This window comes from Strix aluco, chromosome 4 (genome assembly GCF_031877795.1).
Source record: "Strix aluco isolate bStrAlu1 chromosome 4, bStrAlu1.hap1, whole genome shotgun sequence".
NCBI lineage: Eukaryota > Metazoa > Chordata > Aves > Strigiformes > Strigidae > Strix > Strix aluco.
Genome location: NC_133934.1, coordinates 97,054,987 through 97,074,247, shown reverse-complemented (window position 1 = coordinate 97,074,247; position 19,261 = coordinate 97,054,987). Strand labels below are relative to the sequence as shown.

The following is a 19,261-nucleotide window of genomic DNA, read 5'->3' as shown; positions in this document are numbered from 1 at the left end:
TGGGCCCCGCCAGGCCCGCACCCCCGGGGCAGGGCTGAGGCCTCCCACGGTGGGAAATCGGGGGTACGGGCCCTGCAGCCGTGGTCTGCACCGCTTCAGGCAGAATTTCACAGTTCGAAATTCAGAGAGATCCCAGAATTACCGCAGAGATCCAGGCCTAAAAACCTGCTTTTTTGCACCACGTCCCAGGGAAGGCGCAGGGCAGGCTGTAAGAGTCTGCGGGCCGCAGAGGTGGCTCCCCAGGCACAGCCGTGCCCGGCAGGGCAGCCGTCCTCTCTCCCGGTCCCGTTTCTCCCGGTGGCTGGTACCCGGTGGAGGGGGGTAGGTGACGGGTGAGCCGACTGCAGCGGGCAGTGGTTTGGGGCCAAAGCCGGAGCAGGGCAGCAGGGACCGCGGCGGGGCCAGGAGACAAGCCCGCCAGGGAGGGGTGAGAGAGCTAGGACGTTCCTCCGTAATGGAGGAAAAGAAGGGCCGGCCGACACGGAAGGTGACCGCCAGCTACGTGCGACTCGGTGGCACCCCCGAGCGGTGAGGCAGCCGCCGGGAGACGGGGCGGGGGCAGCCGGGGCCTCCCGCCGGGCCCGGGGCCTGCGGCGGCAGCGGAACGCCGCGGCGGGCGCAGGTTGCGGCGGGCCGGTTTGAGGAGGGCACAGCGCGGCGGCGAGCCGCGGTGCCGGCATGAGGGAGCTGGCGCCCGGCCTGAAGATGGAGTGCGACATCTTGGACGCGCTGGAGGCCTTGGGGTAATCGGGGAGCAGCAGCGGCTCCCCCTCCGCAGGGCGAGCGGCCGAGGGGAGCCCGCCGCCGCGCTGCCCGGCCGTGTGCGGAGCGGGGCCCCGTCGCCGCGGGCGGGAGGCCGGGCCGGAGGCGGGGAGCGGAGCGGGGAGCCGGCGGGGGGACGGGCCCCGCGCCCTGGCGGGTGCCGCGGCTGGGCCGCTTGCCTCGCCCGGCAGCGGGGTCACGGCGCCTGCCCTGGGCTTGCCCGGTTGTAACGGGGGCAAGAGGAAGGAAGCGCGGCTGCGTGAGCGTTCCTTGGGGTACGGAGGGTTTCAAAGGGTGGTGGTTAGTCACAGGGGGGCGGCCAGGTCCCTTCCCGGTTCGTTCGAGCCTGCCTCCCGCCCGCCAAGGTGCTACAGAGGCAACAGAGCAGAAAGTATGTAGAATTTAGTTTGGTATTCAGTTACCTTATTGCCGGTACTCTAGGGCAGCGAGTTGTTAACGTTGGAAGGAAATTTGTTTGACTAGACGCTTGAATCAGTACTTGAATTCTTGGCTGTTTGGCGTGTATTGAGACACGAAACTCAAACGTGTGTGTGAAACCGTGAAAATGCCCATCTCCTATTCTCTGACAAACCATTTTGTTTATAAATTACCGCTGATTTTTTTGTGTGTTAAAGTCGGAATTATTCCTTGACAAAAGTAACTGAGATTAATTTCTTCCAGTGTAGTTACTAACCAGCTTACAGTAAAATGATTTAAAAATGTGTATAGTTGATGTTAAACTTGCTTCTTATCACTAATGTTTATCTCTGTGCAGGTACACGGGTCCCCTGTTGGAGGAGGAAGCCCTGAACAAAGCAGCAGAAAATGGATTGTCTTCTCCAGAATTTTTTGAGCTTTGCGTTTGGTTAGGTTCCCAAATAAAGTCACTTTGTCATATGGAAGAAAGCATCACTTCAACAGATGGTATATGAATGTCATTTTATTCAAGCAATTTAGTATGTGTTCAGTGGATTAGATCCCTGTTGTTCGGCTAATAGTGAAATTACAGCGTTGAAGTTTAGAAGATAGCTGAAAGGTAGCTGAACTGAGGTTGATATTTGTGTGTATGTGGCTCTTAGATTAAGGTCTTGTCTTGTGAAGATTCTTAAAAAAAAAAAAAGTGCTTTGGGGTTTTTTTTAGATCTACATAAATGTAAAAAGTACATTCATACATCCCATGAGTGGTTGTCATATGTAACCATATTTTGATGGCTTAAATTCCACTGCCTGGTATTTTCAGCTGATTGGTCCAGTGCAGTGTTGTGTTCAGTACTGTAGGTGGATACACGAGTGGCTCATTAGCACTACCTGATTCTGTGAGTGCTAGAACTTGGATGAGATTTTATATTGCTTATGTTTTCACAAAAAAAAAGTAGTAAAACTTAAACAACCACTGAAAGTAATGGCTTATGTCTCCTGTAACTTGTTCATCAGAAAACTGATTACACTGATACTCTGTTTTGTGACATAAGCTGTTCACTTCCTAGTGATGTTCATTTGCATTCATGTCTTCAAAGACTGCTGTAGCATCACCTTGTGCAAAGCATGAGTACAGTATTGCTGTAGCTATTAAAAGGCTTGTATGTAGGACTTCTTTAAGAAGAAAGAAAATGTTGTGAGTGTGGTAGGTGGTGAATCTTTGTCGGGGCTATTGAAACCTGCAATTCAAATGTGGAAGTTAAGAAAATTAGATTATACTTTGGTGTTTCTGTAAAAGTTCATTAGCTTTGCATTTATTTATTCCCATAGGTGATAAAGATATAGAGAGCTTCCAGCTTGAGATTAGTGGCTTTCTGAGAGAAATGGCTTGTCCGTATTCATCACTTATATCTGGAGACATCAAGGGCAGATTAAGAGAGAAGGAAGATTGTCTTAAACTCCTCTGTAAGTTATGACCATTTCTCCCATTTATAATACAGTATTTTACATGCATGCTCTGTCATTATTGTACAGTTTACATTAAATATTTCTTTATGTGTATTTAAGTATATGTGTATGATCATTACAACCTAGGTGAGCATGCATCAGCTCACTTGTGCAGAAGTGCAAAAACAGAAAACTATTAGGAAACTATTTTAGTAGAAACTAAAATTTCTTTATGACGTAGGCCTCCTGCTCTCTCTCTTGATTCAGTACCAGCTTAGCTGAAACTGAGACCTTGCTTCCCATGTTTCTGAGAGCTTTCTGGGCAGCCTAAAGGACAATGCTTTGTGATTTGAAGGTGCTGAAAGCAGGATTGAGAGAAGCAAAGTCTAGGTTTAAGCTGGACTCGGACAAAGGAGTAGCAGCAGGAACCAGTGTGATAATATGAAACTAGCCAAAGAACTAGGGGTCTGGTGGCAGAAATGAGTTAAACAGTTTAAATGTGAAGTGTAGACTGAAGATAGGAAGTCAGGTGTTAGTTCTGATAAAGTGTGGGAAACTGATACTCTCTAGGAGAGAACTGAGAAAGTCTCCCTTTTATCATGGTCCTATTATAAATGTATATATTGTATTTGTATATGAGACTGTGAATGCAGAAATATTCAAGTGTCTCTAAATCTGCCTTTATGACACTTTTCTCTCTAGTATTTCTAAGTACAGAACTTCAGGCTTTAAAGATACTGCACAGCAAGAAAATTAAAGGCTCTCGTTCAGAAAAGCACGATGAAATTTATCAGGAAGTGCAAGCTATTTGCAGTGCACTGGGCCTACCAAATTCCTCATCTTGTGATATTCCTCCCTTGTTAACCAATGTGGAACAAAAGGTATGGGCTTTTATGTGTTCTCTGTATTGTTAAACTGCAAGCATTATCTCTATAAGCATTCATCTTAGAGTTAAGAGCCCAACAGTCTAGTCAGTAAAAGCTCTGAGAAGTGCAAAGGAATTTTTATTCTGACAGCCAGTTTAGTGTCTAAGTTAAACTATTTTAGTTATGAGGTGAAGTATTTCAGCATTTCCCTGACGATCCGATGTACCTGATGAGGCAGACTTTGCCATGCAAATTTAAGGTATGTGTTGAAGTAACATAGTTTTCCCCATTCGAATGTGCTGCAGCAAGCAGAAGACACTGGGTAATAACTGATTGCGTATTTATGTACCTGTAGTCTTTTCTGGGATGTATTTAAATTTAATATCCAAAACTTAAATTTTTGCTTTTTTAGTTTATGAATTTCTTAATTGCAAATATTGATTTGTTAGTACCATTTCCTTAGTTGCAGAAGAGGATGAAAATGCCTGAATTATTGATAGCCAGTGAGTAAGCCAACTTAAACCTTCTTCAACAGGGTAGTTCTTGCAGTTGTGTCCCAGCAGTTTCTAACTCATGGATCACTGATGTGATCCTTAATCTGACTTCCTCACTGCAGAATGTAAATGGGCTCTTGGGGCAGAATTTATCTTCTCTGTCAGGCAGGTAAAAGTTTTGCTCTTTAATTCCCCCTAGTATTTGGGGAGAGAGTGGGTGACCAGTCCCCTTCAAGAATTATGGGAGATACATGGAATTAATTTCCCTCTGCTGCTGAGTCTTTGAGTTTAATAATATTACATGATTATGCTTCTTTTTTTCTTCTTCCTCCTCCTTTTCTCATGGGTCAGTGAGCAGTTGAACATTCAGAGGTTCTGGGGAGAGGGCCTGTTACTTGCATGGTTTTCTTACATCTGTACGTCTTTAGTATAACAAGACAAAACCTTTAATAGATTAATTTGTAAAAAGCACCATACAGGTGAAAATGCCTATTCCTGCAGTATTAACTGTGCTTGATCTATTTAGTTCTAATGAAGTCTTTATATCCAGTCTTTCCATTAAATTTTTTCGAGAGGGTGAAGAAACAATTCTAGCACTGTTTTCTGAGGATTAAATTTCAGAGTTCCAGCTAATAACTAATTGATTGAAACTTGCCTAGTACTGTTGGTCTCCCTCTACGGGTGTTAGCTGTGCTTACATCCATGTGGGTTTGTAGGTTGCAGCCACAGGCAGTGAGTGGCCTTCCTTGCTCTCTTCCTTGCTTCACTTCTTGGGTCCAGATTTAGTTTCATCCCATGTTAAAGAGGTAGGACTCTTAGTTCTGCAACTGCAGGACAGCAAGGCCAGACCCAGTGGGCCAGTTCCTTCACACACAGATAGTCTAGAATGTTTTCTTTGAATTATTAGACTCCTGGTATCTGCCACCTTTTGCAAAGTCCAAGATTTCCTTTCACAGGCTTGAATGAGTGTGTAGAGTGTTAACTGTTACAGTTTGTGTAAACTGTTACAGTTTCATAAGTACTGAAATGAGCAGAATCTTTAAAGAGTGTTATCTTCTTTAAATATATATATTTTTTTTTAATAATACTGCCTGGGCTATTTTGCAATGGTTTTAAGGTCTGTCAGTTCAACAGTGGTTACACCACTTGTACTCACTTCAGAGTATAGACTGGTAGCAAAACTAGTTTGTTCATCTTCTGTGACTCCAAATTAAAGTGTAATTTGTTCTCTGTTTCATCCCTTACAAACAAAGATGGTTTTTTCCTATCAGGAGATTTAGAATTTCTACTATATGTTTCCTTGTCCTTCATCCCTTACTTTAATATAGCACAGGTTCAGAGTTATTTTGATACAGTGCAGAGTTAGACACTTACGTTTGTAGATGTAGCTGCGTTAGAATAGTGATATCACCAGTTGGAATTCGTTGGCTTTGTAAACGTGTTTTTTTTTTTTTTTCCCAGAGTGCCATTTGTTAGATTTTTAGATTCTTGCAGAAATTCATTTGAAATGATCAATTTCTTTTCCGTGAATTTTTTTGCTTCTGATTTAATTACCTTCTGTGTAAAATTGCAGTTGGTTTTTAGTATTATACTATATGATTTGTAATAGAAACTTACATACTAATCCAGTATTTTTATTGAATTTACAAGTATACCTGCAGCATTTCAACATGTCTACTCTTCATCTCTGTCTAGCATCTTCAGCATTGTCAGTAGCTGTGGGAATAGTTCTGAGAATAGTTTGTGGAGCAGCAATCTACCAAAGGGATAGATCACACATTGTATTTTGGTATGGAGTGTTAGAACATTCGTTGTTTTTAATAATTTGTCACTTTGTTTAAAAGACTAGTATAAAATAAGGATTTCTTTCTTTGTTCAAACTATGAGTTTTATAGTAGCTTAAACTTTGAATATGCAATTGTAGGAAGTACCTTTTAAATTTGCATCCCCTGTAATAAATTGGGATAGTGGTTATCGACATACATAAGAAAATGTGAGAGATGAATTGACAGTATTACAGCTTCCTACCACTAAATTTATTTTATTGTATAGCACTGAAAAACTAATAGTAATTTTTTAGTTGTTTTTTAAGATGCCATCCCCTTGTAAAGTATATTTACAAAGAGTAACTCTGGGAGGCATTCTGAAATTTAGTACCAAAAACCCCATAAATTCTAAAGGAACATTTGTCAAAGATTCAGAAAAGTTTATCCCGGCATTGTGCTTTGTAACTCATGCTCACATCTGGCTTTTTTTCCAGTCAAGATAGTGTGAATTTCACAACTAATTACAAAGTGATGTTCTAATACTGTTTATTTGAAAGACTTCTTCATATCATATTATTCAAAAGACTTCTAAACTTTTTTTGCCCACATTATTTGTTTTCTAATATGTGAAAAATAGTCCCCTAATACTAGAGAATTAAAAGAAATTATAAAGGGTTACAGAAGAATTTAATCAAAACTAAGCTAAAATAACATTTAAGTGAAATATGAGACAAGTATCTTTAAAAATATTTGGAAATACTTCCTAGAATTTATTCATGTTTAAGTTAGTGTGTTGCTTCTAACTGTTAGTGTTGAATAATTTTACAGACACAATGGTGCCTGTACATTAAGTATCAATGTAGTTGCAAGGAACAAGACAAAAGAGTTGTCCTGTTCACCAGACATAAAGGTCAAACAAAAATGTCTTTAAAGTTAGATAAATATTGAAATTAAAATGATCTGTTTGTAAATGGAATAGAGGCAGAGGCTGGGTTAAAAATATTTTAAGATTTTACATGATCTTTCTGCAATTGTGCAGTACACCTTATGACTAGTTAAGATAATGTTCCTTCCTTAAAGTGTTGATAGTTTAAATTAATAAAATTGCACCTCTCTCTGGGTCAGGTTTTTTTAAAAGTATTAGAAACACTGGAGGTGTATGCATATTTGATGATTATCTGTGCAAATGGTGTTAAACGTAGAAATTCTTGCTCTATTTTGTCAGAGGGTAAAGATAATTAATAAATATATGGAACATGGTAGTGAAATGTGACCTAAAAAAATTTTCAAAGGAGTATAGACATAAAACAGATGAGAAATGTCATGTTCAACACACAAAGATATGCTTTATTTGGTAACAATAGAATAACAGTGTGTTTTTATACAGCAGATTTTGCAGTCAATATTTTTGTCTCAGACAAATCCAAACAAACTGATTTGTTTTCAAACTATTTTTAGAGAGTATGTGAACTTCCAAAGCAATCCCATAAATATTTAATGTTACCAAGGTCATCGATTACACAATATGTTGAATAGACAAATATATTCATCTCCCTCTAGCTTTTAATTGGTTTCTTTTTACAGCTGAGTTTGTGAGAACTTCAGGATGGTTTGGCTGTTTACAATCTGTTTTACTTTTCTATGAGTATGTTTTCACTGCTCTTTTATCTGGGCACTGCTTTTGGTATTGTTCCCACTTACACACACAGACTTCTTTCTGGGTTTTGGTGGTGTTTTTTTAAAACTCCTGCTTATCTTTCTTAATCTAGGGCAGCTGCCATGTTTAGGAATGTGGGTTATAGCATAGACTCTCACATCAGTTGTATTCTTGTCCTCTGGCAGACAGGTGTATGTCAAAGCTCTTGTGCTCACGGCCCCGTCATCAGTCAAGGCTGGATGATGTATGCTGCAGCTGTAGGCAGCTGAGTTTATTTCACCATTGTAGTTGTAGGGTGTGTCCTCAGAGTCCTGCTGGTGGGAGTGACAGAGTGAAATGGAGATTCAGTAACCTGGGTATGACTCTACAGTGTCTCACAAACATGAACGTAGACCACTTAATCGGTGAAAAGATTCCTCCTTAATGTTACTTGATTACTAAACCTATCACTGGGTAAAATTACATAGGTATTCTCTTTAACTTGGAAAGAAAAAGTTGCAGAAATTTGGGGGCAGTTTCCTAGTCAATAAAGGATTGTTTCCTTTAGCTGCTCTTGTTTGTTCTAGTTCTGATTTTTACTGATTCTCATCCTTAACTGTTCTCTCTAAACTTCTCTTCATTTTTCAGTTTATGGAAATCAGGAGTATGCAGTGCTGGGTTAGGTCTTTTGATTGTGATTGACTTGTGATGGCAGAATGTATGGTGTTTGTATGTGGAGCCCAGTGTTGTATTTACCTCTTAGCTGCCCTTGCAGCTGCAAACTTGCAATAATTCTAATCTCTAGATGGTATTCAGCATCACTGGTTTCCAGGTTTTATTTCACTCTGTATTGAGGACTTGTTTTGGTTCTGTTGTGCTGGTTTTTTCCAGCAGCCAGTCTCATTTTGATAAACACTCTTCCCTTCAACTCATTAGAACCTTTGAAGCTATATTTCTGACCTTAATGGTTTATGGATAGACACCTCTTGCCTAATAGAATTTTCCATTCATCTGCTGTTTGTTCCTTCTTCTATACTAATTACTGATTTCTTCATCTCTTGTTGTCATGCTGATCTTACTGTATTGTTGATTATTAACTTTAGTTTTTGATTCTTCAGACATTTGTTTAAGCATAGTTTGTGTTTAGATACAGTTGAATTTTGAAGTAGATTGAGAAGCATCATGTACATGCTTCACTAAAATCAAAACAAACAGGCTACATTTAGAAGTCAGACAAATCAGGCAACCCTGGAGGGCTTTTTTCTAAAGAAAATAAAAGGTACGTGGAACTGAACTTCACCCCTTATTATAACCTGCCTTTTGATATGGATGGAGTATAATAGCAGGGAATATTACGGTAACTAGATGGCCACTTTTCAGATACTACTAGGCTGTCTTTTCTACTGGAGTCAAAATTGTTTTCCCATAATTTGCTTACTGCACAGCATTTTTTACTTCAGACTTTTTCTGGGGATATTGTGTTTTTAACTTGCCATAGTGCTGTCCAAAGGTGATGCAGAAAGAATAAAATACACACCTCGGTTTTCACACAGAATCTGAGATCAGTCTTTCCTTGGAATATGCAAAAGAAGGAATAGGAAATAATTACAAAACCCCTGAAATATGAGAGCTGATTTATCAAGTACTCCTTTTCAAGTAGCTTTCTTTAATCAATTAACTAGGTGCTCTAGAATTTGATTTCTGTCTCCTAGAGGTTTTTTTTTCATAGTGATCACTGGAGATGATATTTCTATGATGTGTAGAGCTCAAAACTCTGACAAGATGAACTAAGATAATACTGGAAGAGTGAGCTTTGAACCATACCTTTATGATAAATTTAATGTAAATGCTTGTGTGCCTACATGAAGTCTTATCCTTGCAAATGTATCTAATGGCTGCATCAACTACAGGTGTTACTGTAGGTCATACACTATTTTAAACTTTCCTTGTGACATGTAAAAGAAAACTCTAGTTTGAGTCTTGTTTGACTTGATTCCCTATAATTATTTACAAAAGCAAATGATGAAGATGTAGTTCTTCTCCCCATCAGACTGTGTGCAAAACCTGCAGGAACAGTAACATGCATGCAGTCTACTGCAACTGAAAAATCAGTTGGCTGGAAAGTTCTGTACAAGTGTTGTGGGTGTTTATGATAACAGTTTTAGAAGAGCTGTGACAAAGGAGGTTCCTTCAAGAAGAGGAGGTAGAGGTTTTATTGTAATGAGAGAGGAGAATGCAGTGGAATTTGTAAGGCAGAAAGAGACAACATACTTCATCCCTGATATTGAGGGGAAAAAAATAATGTAAGAAGTATAGGCAAGGCTGATTTGGAGTGAATGCAAAAGTCTTAAACATAATCTTAAATGGAAGCTATGACAGGATTAGAAGAAAATTAGCAAGCAAGAATGACCGCATACTTCTCATGTCTCCTGCCTTTCTTACTAGCACCCATCACCAGATTTTTGTAGCCAAGTCTAGCACTTGACAACAGAACTCCTAGCTTCCAATTGTTACATTTCCGTAGTTGTAGTTACAACACTTAGTAATCAGAAAAATGAGTAATTTAACTGGTCCTACTGCCTATATGCACTTAATAAATTTGCCATATAGATATTGTTCTATTCTAATTGGGAGGAGAAGTGATGTCCCATAAAATATTTTTGTATCGAGCTTGGTCATGTAGTGAAAGTATTCAGGAAGTCTTCTTTTTGTAACGGATGATAAGCCAGAAGATGCGTATCTGTTTTTAGGAGTCTGCTAAAAGAAATGTGCTATATTTGATCTTACGAGTAGCAAACTGTGTTTGCAGCAAGTTGTGCTGAAATAAATGTAAATAACATTTGTGTTCTGAGAAGTTATGTGTTTTGTTTCAGATAAAGGACATACTCTCAAAAGTTCAAAATAACCATGTGGGAAAATCACTGCTAACAAAACCTCTGGATTCTGACCAAGTGGTAAGAAAAAGTCTCTTCATTTCTTTTCTATATTTAACAGGATGGTCTAAATTAATGCATATGACTTCATCTATCTTTGTCCATTTTACAGTCACTGTTCTATTGTTAAATATTAATACTAAAATTCAATTGCTAAATATTAACAGTGCTAATCGGATACTTTCAGAATTGTTATAAAACGGACTTTGTGTTGATTCATCCACTTACTATCACAATATTTTGTATATACATACTACTGTAGCACTATACAGATGCACCCCTAATTTTATGTAGTTTATAGTGGTTACCTGGGGATAGACATTTTAGTTGCTGAATGGGATTAACTTTAAATTGACTTCTGTAACTTTATAGATTTGAATGTTTGGATTTTTTATTGTAACACTGCAGGAAAGATTGGAAAAAATCAATGATGCGCTTCGCAGTGAGTACGAATGTCGCCGACGTATGTTAATGAAGAGGCTAGATGTGACAGTACAGTCTTTTGGCTGGTCTGACAGAGCAAAAGTAAGCTTGATGTATTTTTTGCTTCCTGTAGGTGGGAGTCTGCTACAATTCCCCAGGTCTTCCTACCAAATATATGTACCATGTAAATACACTTCCATTGCTGTTGTCTTCTTTCCAACCAGTTTCTCATCCCTGGTTGTAACATCCAAGTCCTAGATACTGAAGAAGGGAAAGGATTTGACCAGATGGCATAGCTCATCCTTTGTGACTGTTTATAGCTTCACAATTATAAATTCTAGCATCCTCTGTTGGGGCTTCTCACTTCAAGTTCACATCTCCTCTTTCTTTTTCCTATATCCAACCCCTCCAATCAAGTAAACTAGGAGGGAACATCAGCATTTCTCATGCAGATGCAAGAGGAAGAGGAACGCTGGGCCTTAAAATAGATTGGGTGCAAAGAATGACTGCCCATAAAGTCAGTGAGATTACAGTGACTGTTACCTATCTTGGATCAAAGCTGATAAGCAGATGGTCAGTTGAACAGGTTATTTAAATAGCAGCTTGTATGGGAAAAGCACACAGTTACCTGTAATCCTTCATGTGGCTAAAATTTCCAAAATTCCAAACTGGATTTTCTCTGCTGGTATCATTTTAATTGTGATCGTTTAATTCGTACTATTTCCTAGCAGTCTGTATATTAAAAAATATAATGATTTAACCAGTCTGATATTTCTGAGCTAGAAATATATATTGTTTTTATCCAAGAGAGTAAGGAGATAAGATACAAAAAATTTGTAATTCGATGAATACACATGTGGGAAGCTGAAGGCAGATGTTTTTGCTCATGAGCTGGAAGATCAACTTTCCTTCCAAAGGTTTGTGTAGAAAGCTTAAGATAGGTAAGTCTTAAAACTTCAAAAGCTTACTGAAAGTATGGATTGTTACAAGTCTTTCTGGTGTCGAAATTTGTCATTGACATATGCAGACAGAATCAGTTTCATGAAGCTCACTGAGTCTAGATGCTGCTGTGCTGCTTTGCAAAGGCTCACTATTTAATTTCTGCAGGGGTTGTGAATGCTTTTACACTGCAAGAAAGGAAGAGAAGGGCATTTAGCTCATAGAAGCCAGGAGATGTCCCTACGTGTATAACTTCCTTATAGCTGTACAAGTATATATTTTCAAGTTTAAAGTATACTTCTAAAATGTAGCTGATGTTAACTGATGAGTGAAACAGATGAAAATTTTAAGTCACTTGATATTATTCCATTCAAACAACGTGAAAAACAATGAGTACACTTTCACAATAGAACAGTAGTTTAAAGAGATTTTTAATGATGGTAAAGTAGTAAGATGATTAATTTTCCTGTCTTATAAAGACTGTTGATGTGAAATAGTATGCAGTTATAGAAATAACCAGGTTACATATTAATTCAAAATTACATACAATTTTTAATCTTTTTTTCCTTATTTCTCTTGTAGAAATATTTGTTTATAACTTCTCCAAGAAGGTTTTGGGACTTGAAAATATTTTGGTGTTGATATAATTTAGATTTTTTTTTTTTTTTAAGCCAAGGGGCAAATTGTTGTCCTTAAAGCTATTTGTTAGCTTGCATTTTCCCACCATTAAATAGGCATTGATACCTTTCTCTGCTTTTGATGGTGTGGCATTTTTTGAGGTGGGTTTTTTTGTTTTGTTTTTTTGGTTTTTTTTAAGCTTGGTTCAGTCTCCAAGAGTTTGCAGGCTGAAATGGATCCATAAATGGTGTAGTAATTGCCTAGCAAAACAGTCATGTAAAGGAACAGTGCCTGTTTGGTCCATCCAAGATCTAATTTTTCAAATCATTCTAGATATTCCTAGAAAGTGTATGTATTTTTCTTTTTTGTTAAACAAATGAAATGTCAAAGTGTGTTTGGGAAAAATCTTACGTTCTCCCCTTCTCAGTCTTACTTCTTCATGGCTTGCACAAGTGTTTTGCTGCACTGATACATTTTAATTTCTTTCCACAAATTTGCCTTACTTTGAAGCTGCTCTGTTTTCATCACATTTAGAATTGATCTGTTAAATATGTCTGTGTAAAGCTCTTGAGAGACCAGTTTGGACTCTTAAATTTTAGTCTTTAGATATGTTGGAAAACATCAAAGAATCTGTTAGTGGATAGGGGAGTTTCCATTGTAATGGTGCTAAGTTTCAGCATCAATTAAACATAATCAGCAGCATTTTTTGTACAATGGCTCCGTCAGTATGAAGAGAATTGGTAACAACTGGCACTATATTTTGTACGATAACCTAGATTTTCAGACGTTACGCCCTGTGTTCAAATTGAAACTTACTGAGACCAGTACGTGGTTTACGGTAAGTGTGTGGTTTTATGCATAGCAAGTCAGTTGTGTTTGATTTTATCATTTAGGTAAAAACAGATGACATAGCACGAATCTATCAGCCCAAGCGCTATGCATTATCTCCAAAGTCAACTATTACATTAGCTCACCTTCTTGCTGCTCGAGAAGATTTATCGAAGATCATAAGAACAAGTAGTGGATCAACACGGGAAAATACAGTCTGTGCAATCAACAAGGTATGCTTTTTCTTTCTGGGATGTGATAAAAGGACATGGGAGTTTACAGACCTATCAAAAGTAATTCTGGAATTATACTCTTTGCTTAGTATTTTTGTTTCGTTTTTGCAAGATACCTGGTGCTTTGAGAAAGGAAGGTTTGCAGCATTCCAGTAAACATTGCGGCAACTTCTTTTTTGTCTTATTACACAATCAGTCATGCAACAGCATGAAACAGTAGTCTAGATGAGAAGGAACAGTGGTGGGGGGGGTGTATGTGTGTGCGTGTGTGCATGTGTAAATGACATCCTGGGTTCAGTGGAACTGCACAGCTCAACTTAAGGATACATGTGAGTCTTTCTGGTATCAGTTCCTGGGCTACCTGTTGCCAGGATTATACTGTTCAGTTTGTAAATGAGCATCTTTAGTTTATCAGTATATTACAAATCACAGAAGTTTCTGTGGAAGTGTCATTTTGCTGCAAAGTAAAATTAATTGGTTTGGCAACATTAATAAATGAACATTTTAGTGCTTGTGTATCATAAAAGCTGAAGCTTGTAATGTTAGTTTTACCATTCAAATGGTGACTAAGCCTGGTTTTATTAATCCTTTCTTTACAGATTTTTCTAAAGTTTTGTGCTTCATTTAGGTGCCCTTTATGTTTTGATCCCAAAGATTCTGAAATTTCTTAATTATTGTAGGATGTCAGAGAAAGTTTTTTTCTTCTTGAGAGGACTTTGATTGGAGTGCCTGGGACTGACCAGAGTATCTTAACATTCATCACACAGAATTTAGGAAATATGAAAACAACAAAAAGACCTACTTGGATACTTCTTTGTTCTTTAACGTAACGTTTTGTGTAACTTTGTCCAGTACGGTTTCCCTTTTTGTACACTGAGTACTATACACCAAAGTCAAGATCCCTTTTTTTTTCCTTTCTTGAAAGTGTTACTGCAGCATGTTATGTATTTTGTCCATTCCAGCTCTAATCTAAGGCAAACTGGCATTCCTTTTAGAGTTGCACATCAGTTTGCCAGTTTGTTTTTTGCCAGTTTATGGTTTTTGCCAGTTGATTGGGTTTGAACTTGAACTTTGAAATTTAAATAGGAGAGCCGAATCATAAGGAGTCTTTTCTATATGAATATATTTATATATTTATATTTATATATTCATATATGTTATATATATTGCTTATTATAATACTAATACTTCACATGCATGTAGTTTTCTTCATAAAGATTTCACAAAAGTAATATGAGCTAGCTAGTTGCAGTTATTTAAATTTTACAGGTGGAAAATGGGATCACTTTTAGAGTTCTGTTGTGTTGTGGCAAGTTACAAGGACAGGAAATAGGGATTCTGCTGTCACGCTCCACACCAAGGGGACCATATTTCCTGTAAAGAGCAGGCAGCATGTCTTTGTTCATAGGACAAGAACTCTGTGTCACTTCAAGTTATTATTTTTTTAAACTAAAAATGATCTGGTTTTTCAATATAGGTTCTGATGGGGAGAGTGCCTGACCGTGGAGGCAGACCAACAGAGATTGAACCACCTCCTCCTGAAATGCCTCCCTGGCAAAAAAGACAAGAAGGTGGTGGAAGAGGTGGCTGGGGAGGGGGTGGTGGTGGTGGAAGGGGCAACTGGGGGGGTGGAGGAGGTAGAGGAGGAGGTGGTGGTGGTTTTGGAGGTGGGGGTTTCAGAGGTGGTGGAAGAGGTGGTGGTGGCTTCCAGGGTGGCAGGGGAGATTATGGTGGCAGGGGAGGTTATGGTAGCAGGGGAGGCTATGGTGACCCATATGGTGGGAGAGGAGGGGGAGGATACCGAAGATACTAAAATACTGTAAATAGTAACAGAGTAACTGGCAAAATATAGTGGTGGTGTTTACCGGTATCAGGAATTTAGATACATTAACCTGGGTTTAGGTTAGAATTAAGTATGACCATATGAATCATTGCATTAGACCAACTGATGTTGTCATTGAATTCTTTTAGTTGACTGAACAGAACTTTTATACTAAAATGTGATGGCTAAAGTCCTTGTTTTTCGTACTGCTCATATGGTGTTTTTTATTATGTCATTTTATTTAAAATAAGCCTCAGAAAACTGAATAAAACCCTTTCTAAACAAACAAAAAATACATTATTTAATATTCAGGCCTCTCTAATTATTGCATGTTGCATGTCCACTCCCCTGCTCCAAAATGCTGTGTAGAAAAAACAAAATGGCCTAAGAACCAGATGGAAACAGTTTTAAAAGACTCTAGAATGCTGCATGCAGGTTTTTTCTCTTCATCTAGTTTTCATGTGAGACATATAAATTAATTTTTTTTTATGTCAAATGTTAAAATCCTTAAGGCTTTTGTCAAAATTATTGTTAGGTTTCTTACTCTTCCAGAACTTCACATAAAAGTAACATTCTGAATTAGTACTCTACAGACACTAATAAATTCAGGTTGTTTTGTGTGTTCATAAATATATTGGAGACTATTTGAAGGTCAGAGTGTATACCATAAATTCAGAGTCATGGTGAGTTTTGATTTTATTTTCATTTTATCTGTTTTCCATTTTATTGGTGTTTCATAAAAATATTTTAAGACCAGATTGGGCAGCAAACTTCTGCAGCCATCATGTCTGGTAAGAGTTCATTTATATACTCCTTCTGAATCAGCCTTGAGACATAAAGGTTGAATAAGCTGAGCTTCTTGAGAAAGAACATACCATTTCTTTTTTTTTTCCCTGTTGGGTTTGTTTTGTTTTTTTTTCTCTCCTCTGCCTGCTCTGTGTTTGGGAATCACCAACTGCCCAGCTAATAAAACATCCCATACAGTAGTTGCCCTTCCTCAGTGACTTCTCTCTCTCACTCTGCCAACTAATTGGTCAGATAACCTAAAAGAAACTCTGTCTTGATATGGTATGAGTGCCATCTTCACAGTGTTACTTTAGAGGGAGGAGTTGGCTTTCATAAAATTATGGCTGTAAATACATGTAGACAAGAACTAAATTTAGAGCTATCAGTTAAAGACAACAGTTTCTGTTGTCTGGTGTCCTGAGTACAGAGGTGGAACAGGGAGATGATGTCTAGTATATACTCATGACAGTGTTTATCAGGGTCAGGTTACTAGAGGGAGATTTGGGAAGGCATCTGAATAACCTGGGGGTGTCTCTTGATCGCATAACACAGAAACCTTGAAGTACTTTTGAGTATGTAGCTGTAGGCTTAACTGCAGGTTGAACTTTAGTATTTGGTTTTGGTTTTATAGTCCATAGTTAAGAGTTCTTTCTGCACAAATTTCTTACTGGTGTCCGTATTTGGTACACTTTAAAGATGTTATTTTACCTTCAGGAATGTGTGCATCATGTCCTGTTTCATAGGTAGCTTTGTGCATGAATGTAAAGCTCTGTTCAAAATCAAATTATTATCTCTTTCAAAAGCCTATGTCAGACTTTATTAATTAACCACCCACTACCTTTTCATTTAAAATTTTAATCAAGATAAAATTCGTAAGTTTCTCTCCTGTTATTTCCTCTCAGATCTTAGTCTGCTTGTGATGTAATAGATGTGGCCTTACCCGTGCTTTAGGGTCCCAGCAGATGCCTAACAAAAAAGGGCAGTAGTTTTCCTTGCTGAACGTGTTAGCTTGGGTGTGAACTCTTGAAATAAGGGCCTAACTTCACCCAACTGCTAGCAGTATAGTTCCTTTGCCAATTTTTTTCTACACTCCTTTCTGGCCTCAGCTATTGTCAGCCTCTGCAGTCATTATGGAAAGACCCTCATGGGTCACGAGGGAGCATAGTACTGGTTTTCTTGCTTGTGAGCTTGGTTTTTGCCTAATGCTTTGGAATAGCTCACAAATTTATCACTTACCAAGTGAGATTGCTGGCCTTGGAGGTTAAGTGTTAGTCAGCAAAGGATTGGAGAGAGTAGTTTTTAACAACCAGAGCCTTAATATAAAATTCTTTTTGCTCATCCAGTGTTGTTTTTAGCTACACATAATTTCCAAACAGCAGTCAAGCATTTAGCTTCAACAAGGAAATATGCTAGGAAAATCAAACGGCTGATCTGTGCATAAAGATTTCATCAGTCTTTTAAGATATGAAGTTGCGCTAGTTTAGTTGAACTGTTGTACCTGTATATGTGGATGTGCCTTGGTGGCTTTACACTCATCAGTTTATGCTGTTGGTAGCAGGTGGGACGGTTCTGGATGAAATAAACCATCATGTGAACCAGCTGTGTGCCCACATGTAATTCTAACAGTTAAATTATTTCAGTATTATACTTCAGTTATATTTATGTAGACTGTGTAAAAGATGGAAATTTAAATAGGTTGGAGATTTTTTAACCTGGGCGCTTCATTTTTTCTTAAATAATTCCAAAGCATGAATGCAGGAGTTGAAAACTGAAGTAAGCACCACCACATTTCATAGAGGTATCCTTTTCTGTCCTCTGTTGTCAGAATGTATGCTTTTAATTTATCAAAAGATGCAATAATACCATGAAAGTAATTGATTTAAATTTCTTCTCAAATTTTGTATGTTTATCTTGGAAAAAAAGTATTTTCAAAAATTCTGTTGTAAGTAAAAGATTTTCATATATATGTTTGTGAGCATTTTTGTGTTTATTCACACTTAGTGAATATCTACCTGAATATTGTTTTGTTTGATCAAGAATTGAAAAATAGATGAGGAGTTTTTTCAGGATTTGAGAGTGGCACCTTTATTAACAGCTGTAAACACTGAGGAATAAAGTACTGTATTTGAAGTTATTTGTATCACTTGTGTAGTGTGATTTGGATCCACTATCATATGTTCCTCCTGTGTTTATAAGGAAGAATTCCTGCTGGTATTTACAAGTGATGGAACTTACCTTTTATGATAATGAAAAATTTTGACCAAAACTGAGAAGGCTGTAGATAACAATATAGGAAGATTTCAACAGACAGGGCACATCACAAATATATCCCTATTACATTGTCTGGGATTACTAACGAATCTCAGTTAAATTTTATCTTAGTACAACAATAATTACACAGGTCTGTATGATCATTACTTTTGTCTTTATGTAACTAAGGAAATATACTCCAATTACTTCTGAAGGTTTTGTTTTTCATTTCTATAATTATGAAATAAAACAACTTGTTTTGTATGTGCAAGACTATAGAGCAGATTTGCTCATATAAATAGGAATTGCATTTTCAGTGGTTAGTCTGTACTCCTTGTCGTCTTCCTTCACCTCCCTCAGATAGATGATTGAAGATAAATGAATGAATGTTCATTACCCCATATAAAAACATCTTCTGAGATCAGGCATTTTGAGGTTGACTACAAGGTAAAGAATAACAAGTCTTTAGGGTGCTACAATGCTGCCTGTGTAATAGCCAGCATGAGCAGACACTGCAGAAGCCTGGGTTAAACTTGGTTATCATGCTGTGAAATCTTTTCAGAATTAGCATTCTTAACAAAAGTGAGAGATTGTGCTAACAAAGAATTGTGATTTGTAATACTTGGAATAGTGAGTAGCAAAACAGTGTCAGTACTGCATCAACTGCTAAAATACTGGAAGAATAATCTGCAAATACCTAGCTTCCTAAGATGTGTTGGGCAGTGTTCCGAGGCTTGCCTCACAGAAGGTGAAGCTCGACTGGGGACTCTGGTACTGGGTTAATCCTGCAGAAGTGTCTCAGATGACAGGGTCAAGGAAGATGAATAGAGGTTGTTTAGATCTCTTTGAGATACAAACTCAGAGGCATGAAGTGCAGTTTTAATATTTTTTCTATTATAAATATTAAACTGAAATCTTACAATTTATATAAATTTTTTACAATCTATACACTTTTTTAATCTTCTCAAACAGCATTAAAACAAAAATTTTTCAAGTTGACAAAGAGATCAGTTACAACAAAATAACAGATTGCTACTTA

The 19,261-nt window shown here is 38.0% G+C and overlaps 1 protein-coding gene across 1 annotated transcript; it reads left to right on the top strand.

The window, feature by feature from the left end:
* Nucleotides 1–584: 584 nt before the first annotated feature.
* On the top strand, nt 585–18,106 carry FAM98B (family with sequence similarity 98 member B). Its single transcript, XM_074824493.1, has 8 exons — nt 585–743; nt 1,538–1,686; nt 2,512–2,646; nt 3,331–3,509; nt 10,264–10,344; nt 10,732–10,848; nt 13,197–13,364; nt 14,842–18,106. Exons 1-8 carry the CDS (start codon nt 679–681, stop codon nt 15,175–15,177), a joined length of 1,230 nt encoding a protein of 409 aa, XP_074680594.1. The 5' UTR covers nt 585–678; the 3' UTR covers nt 15,178–18,106.
* The last annotated feature ends 1,155 nt before the right edge of the window (nt 18,107–19,261 follow it).

Excerpts from the sequence above, each read along its gene's own strand:
- FAM98B (XM_074824493.1), top strand. The coding sequence starts at position 679 with ATGAGGGAGCTGGCGCCCGGCCTGAAGATGGAGTGCGACATCTTGGAC. Across the intron at positions 2,647-3,330 it reads AGATTGTCTTAAACTCCTCT|TATTTCTAAGTACAGAACTT; the intron begins GTAAGTTATGAC and ends TTTTCTCTCTAG. Across the intron at positions 3,510-10,263 it reads TAACCAATGTGGAACAAAAG|ATAAAGGACATACTCTCAAA; the intron begins GTATGGGCTTTT and ends GTTTTGTTTCAG.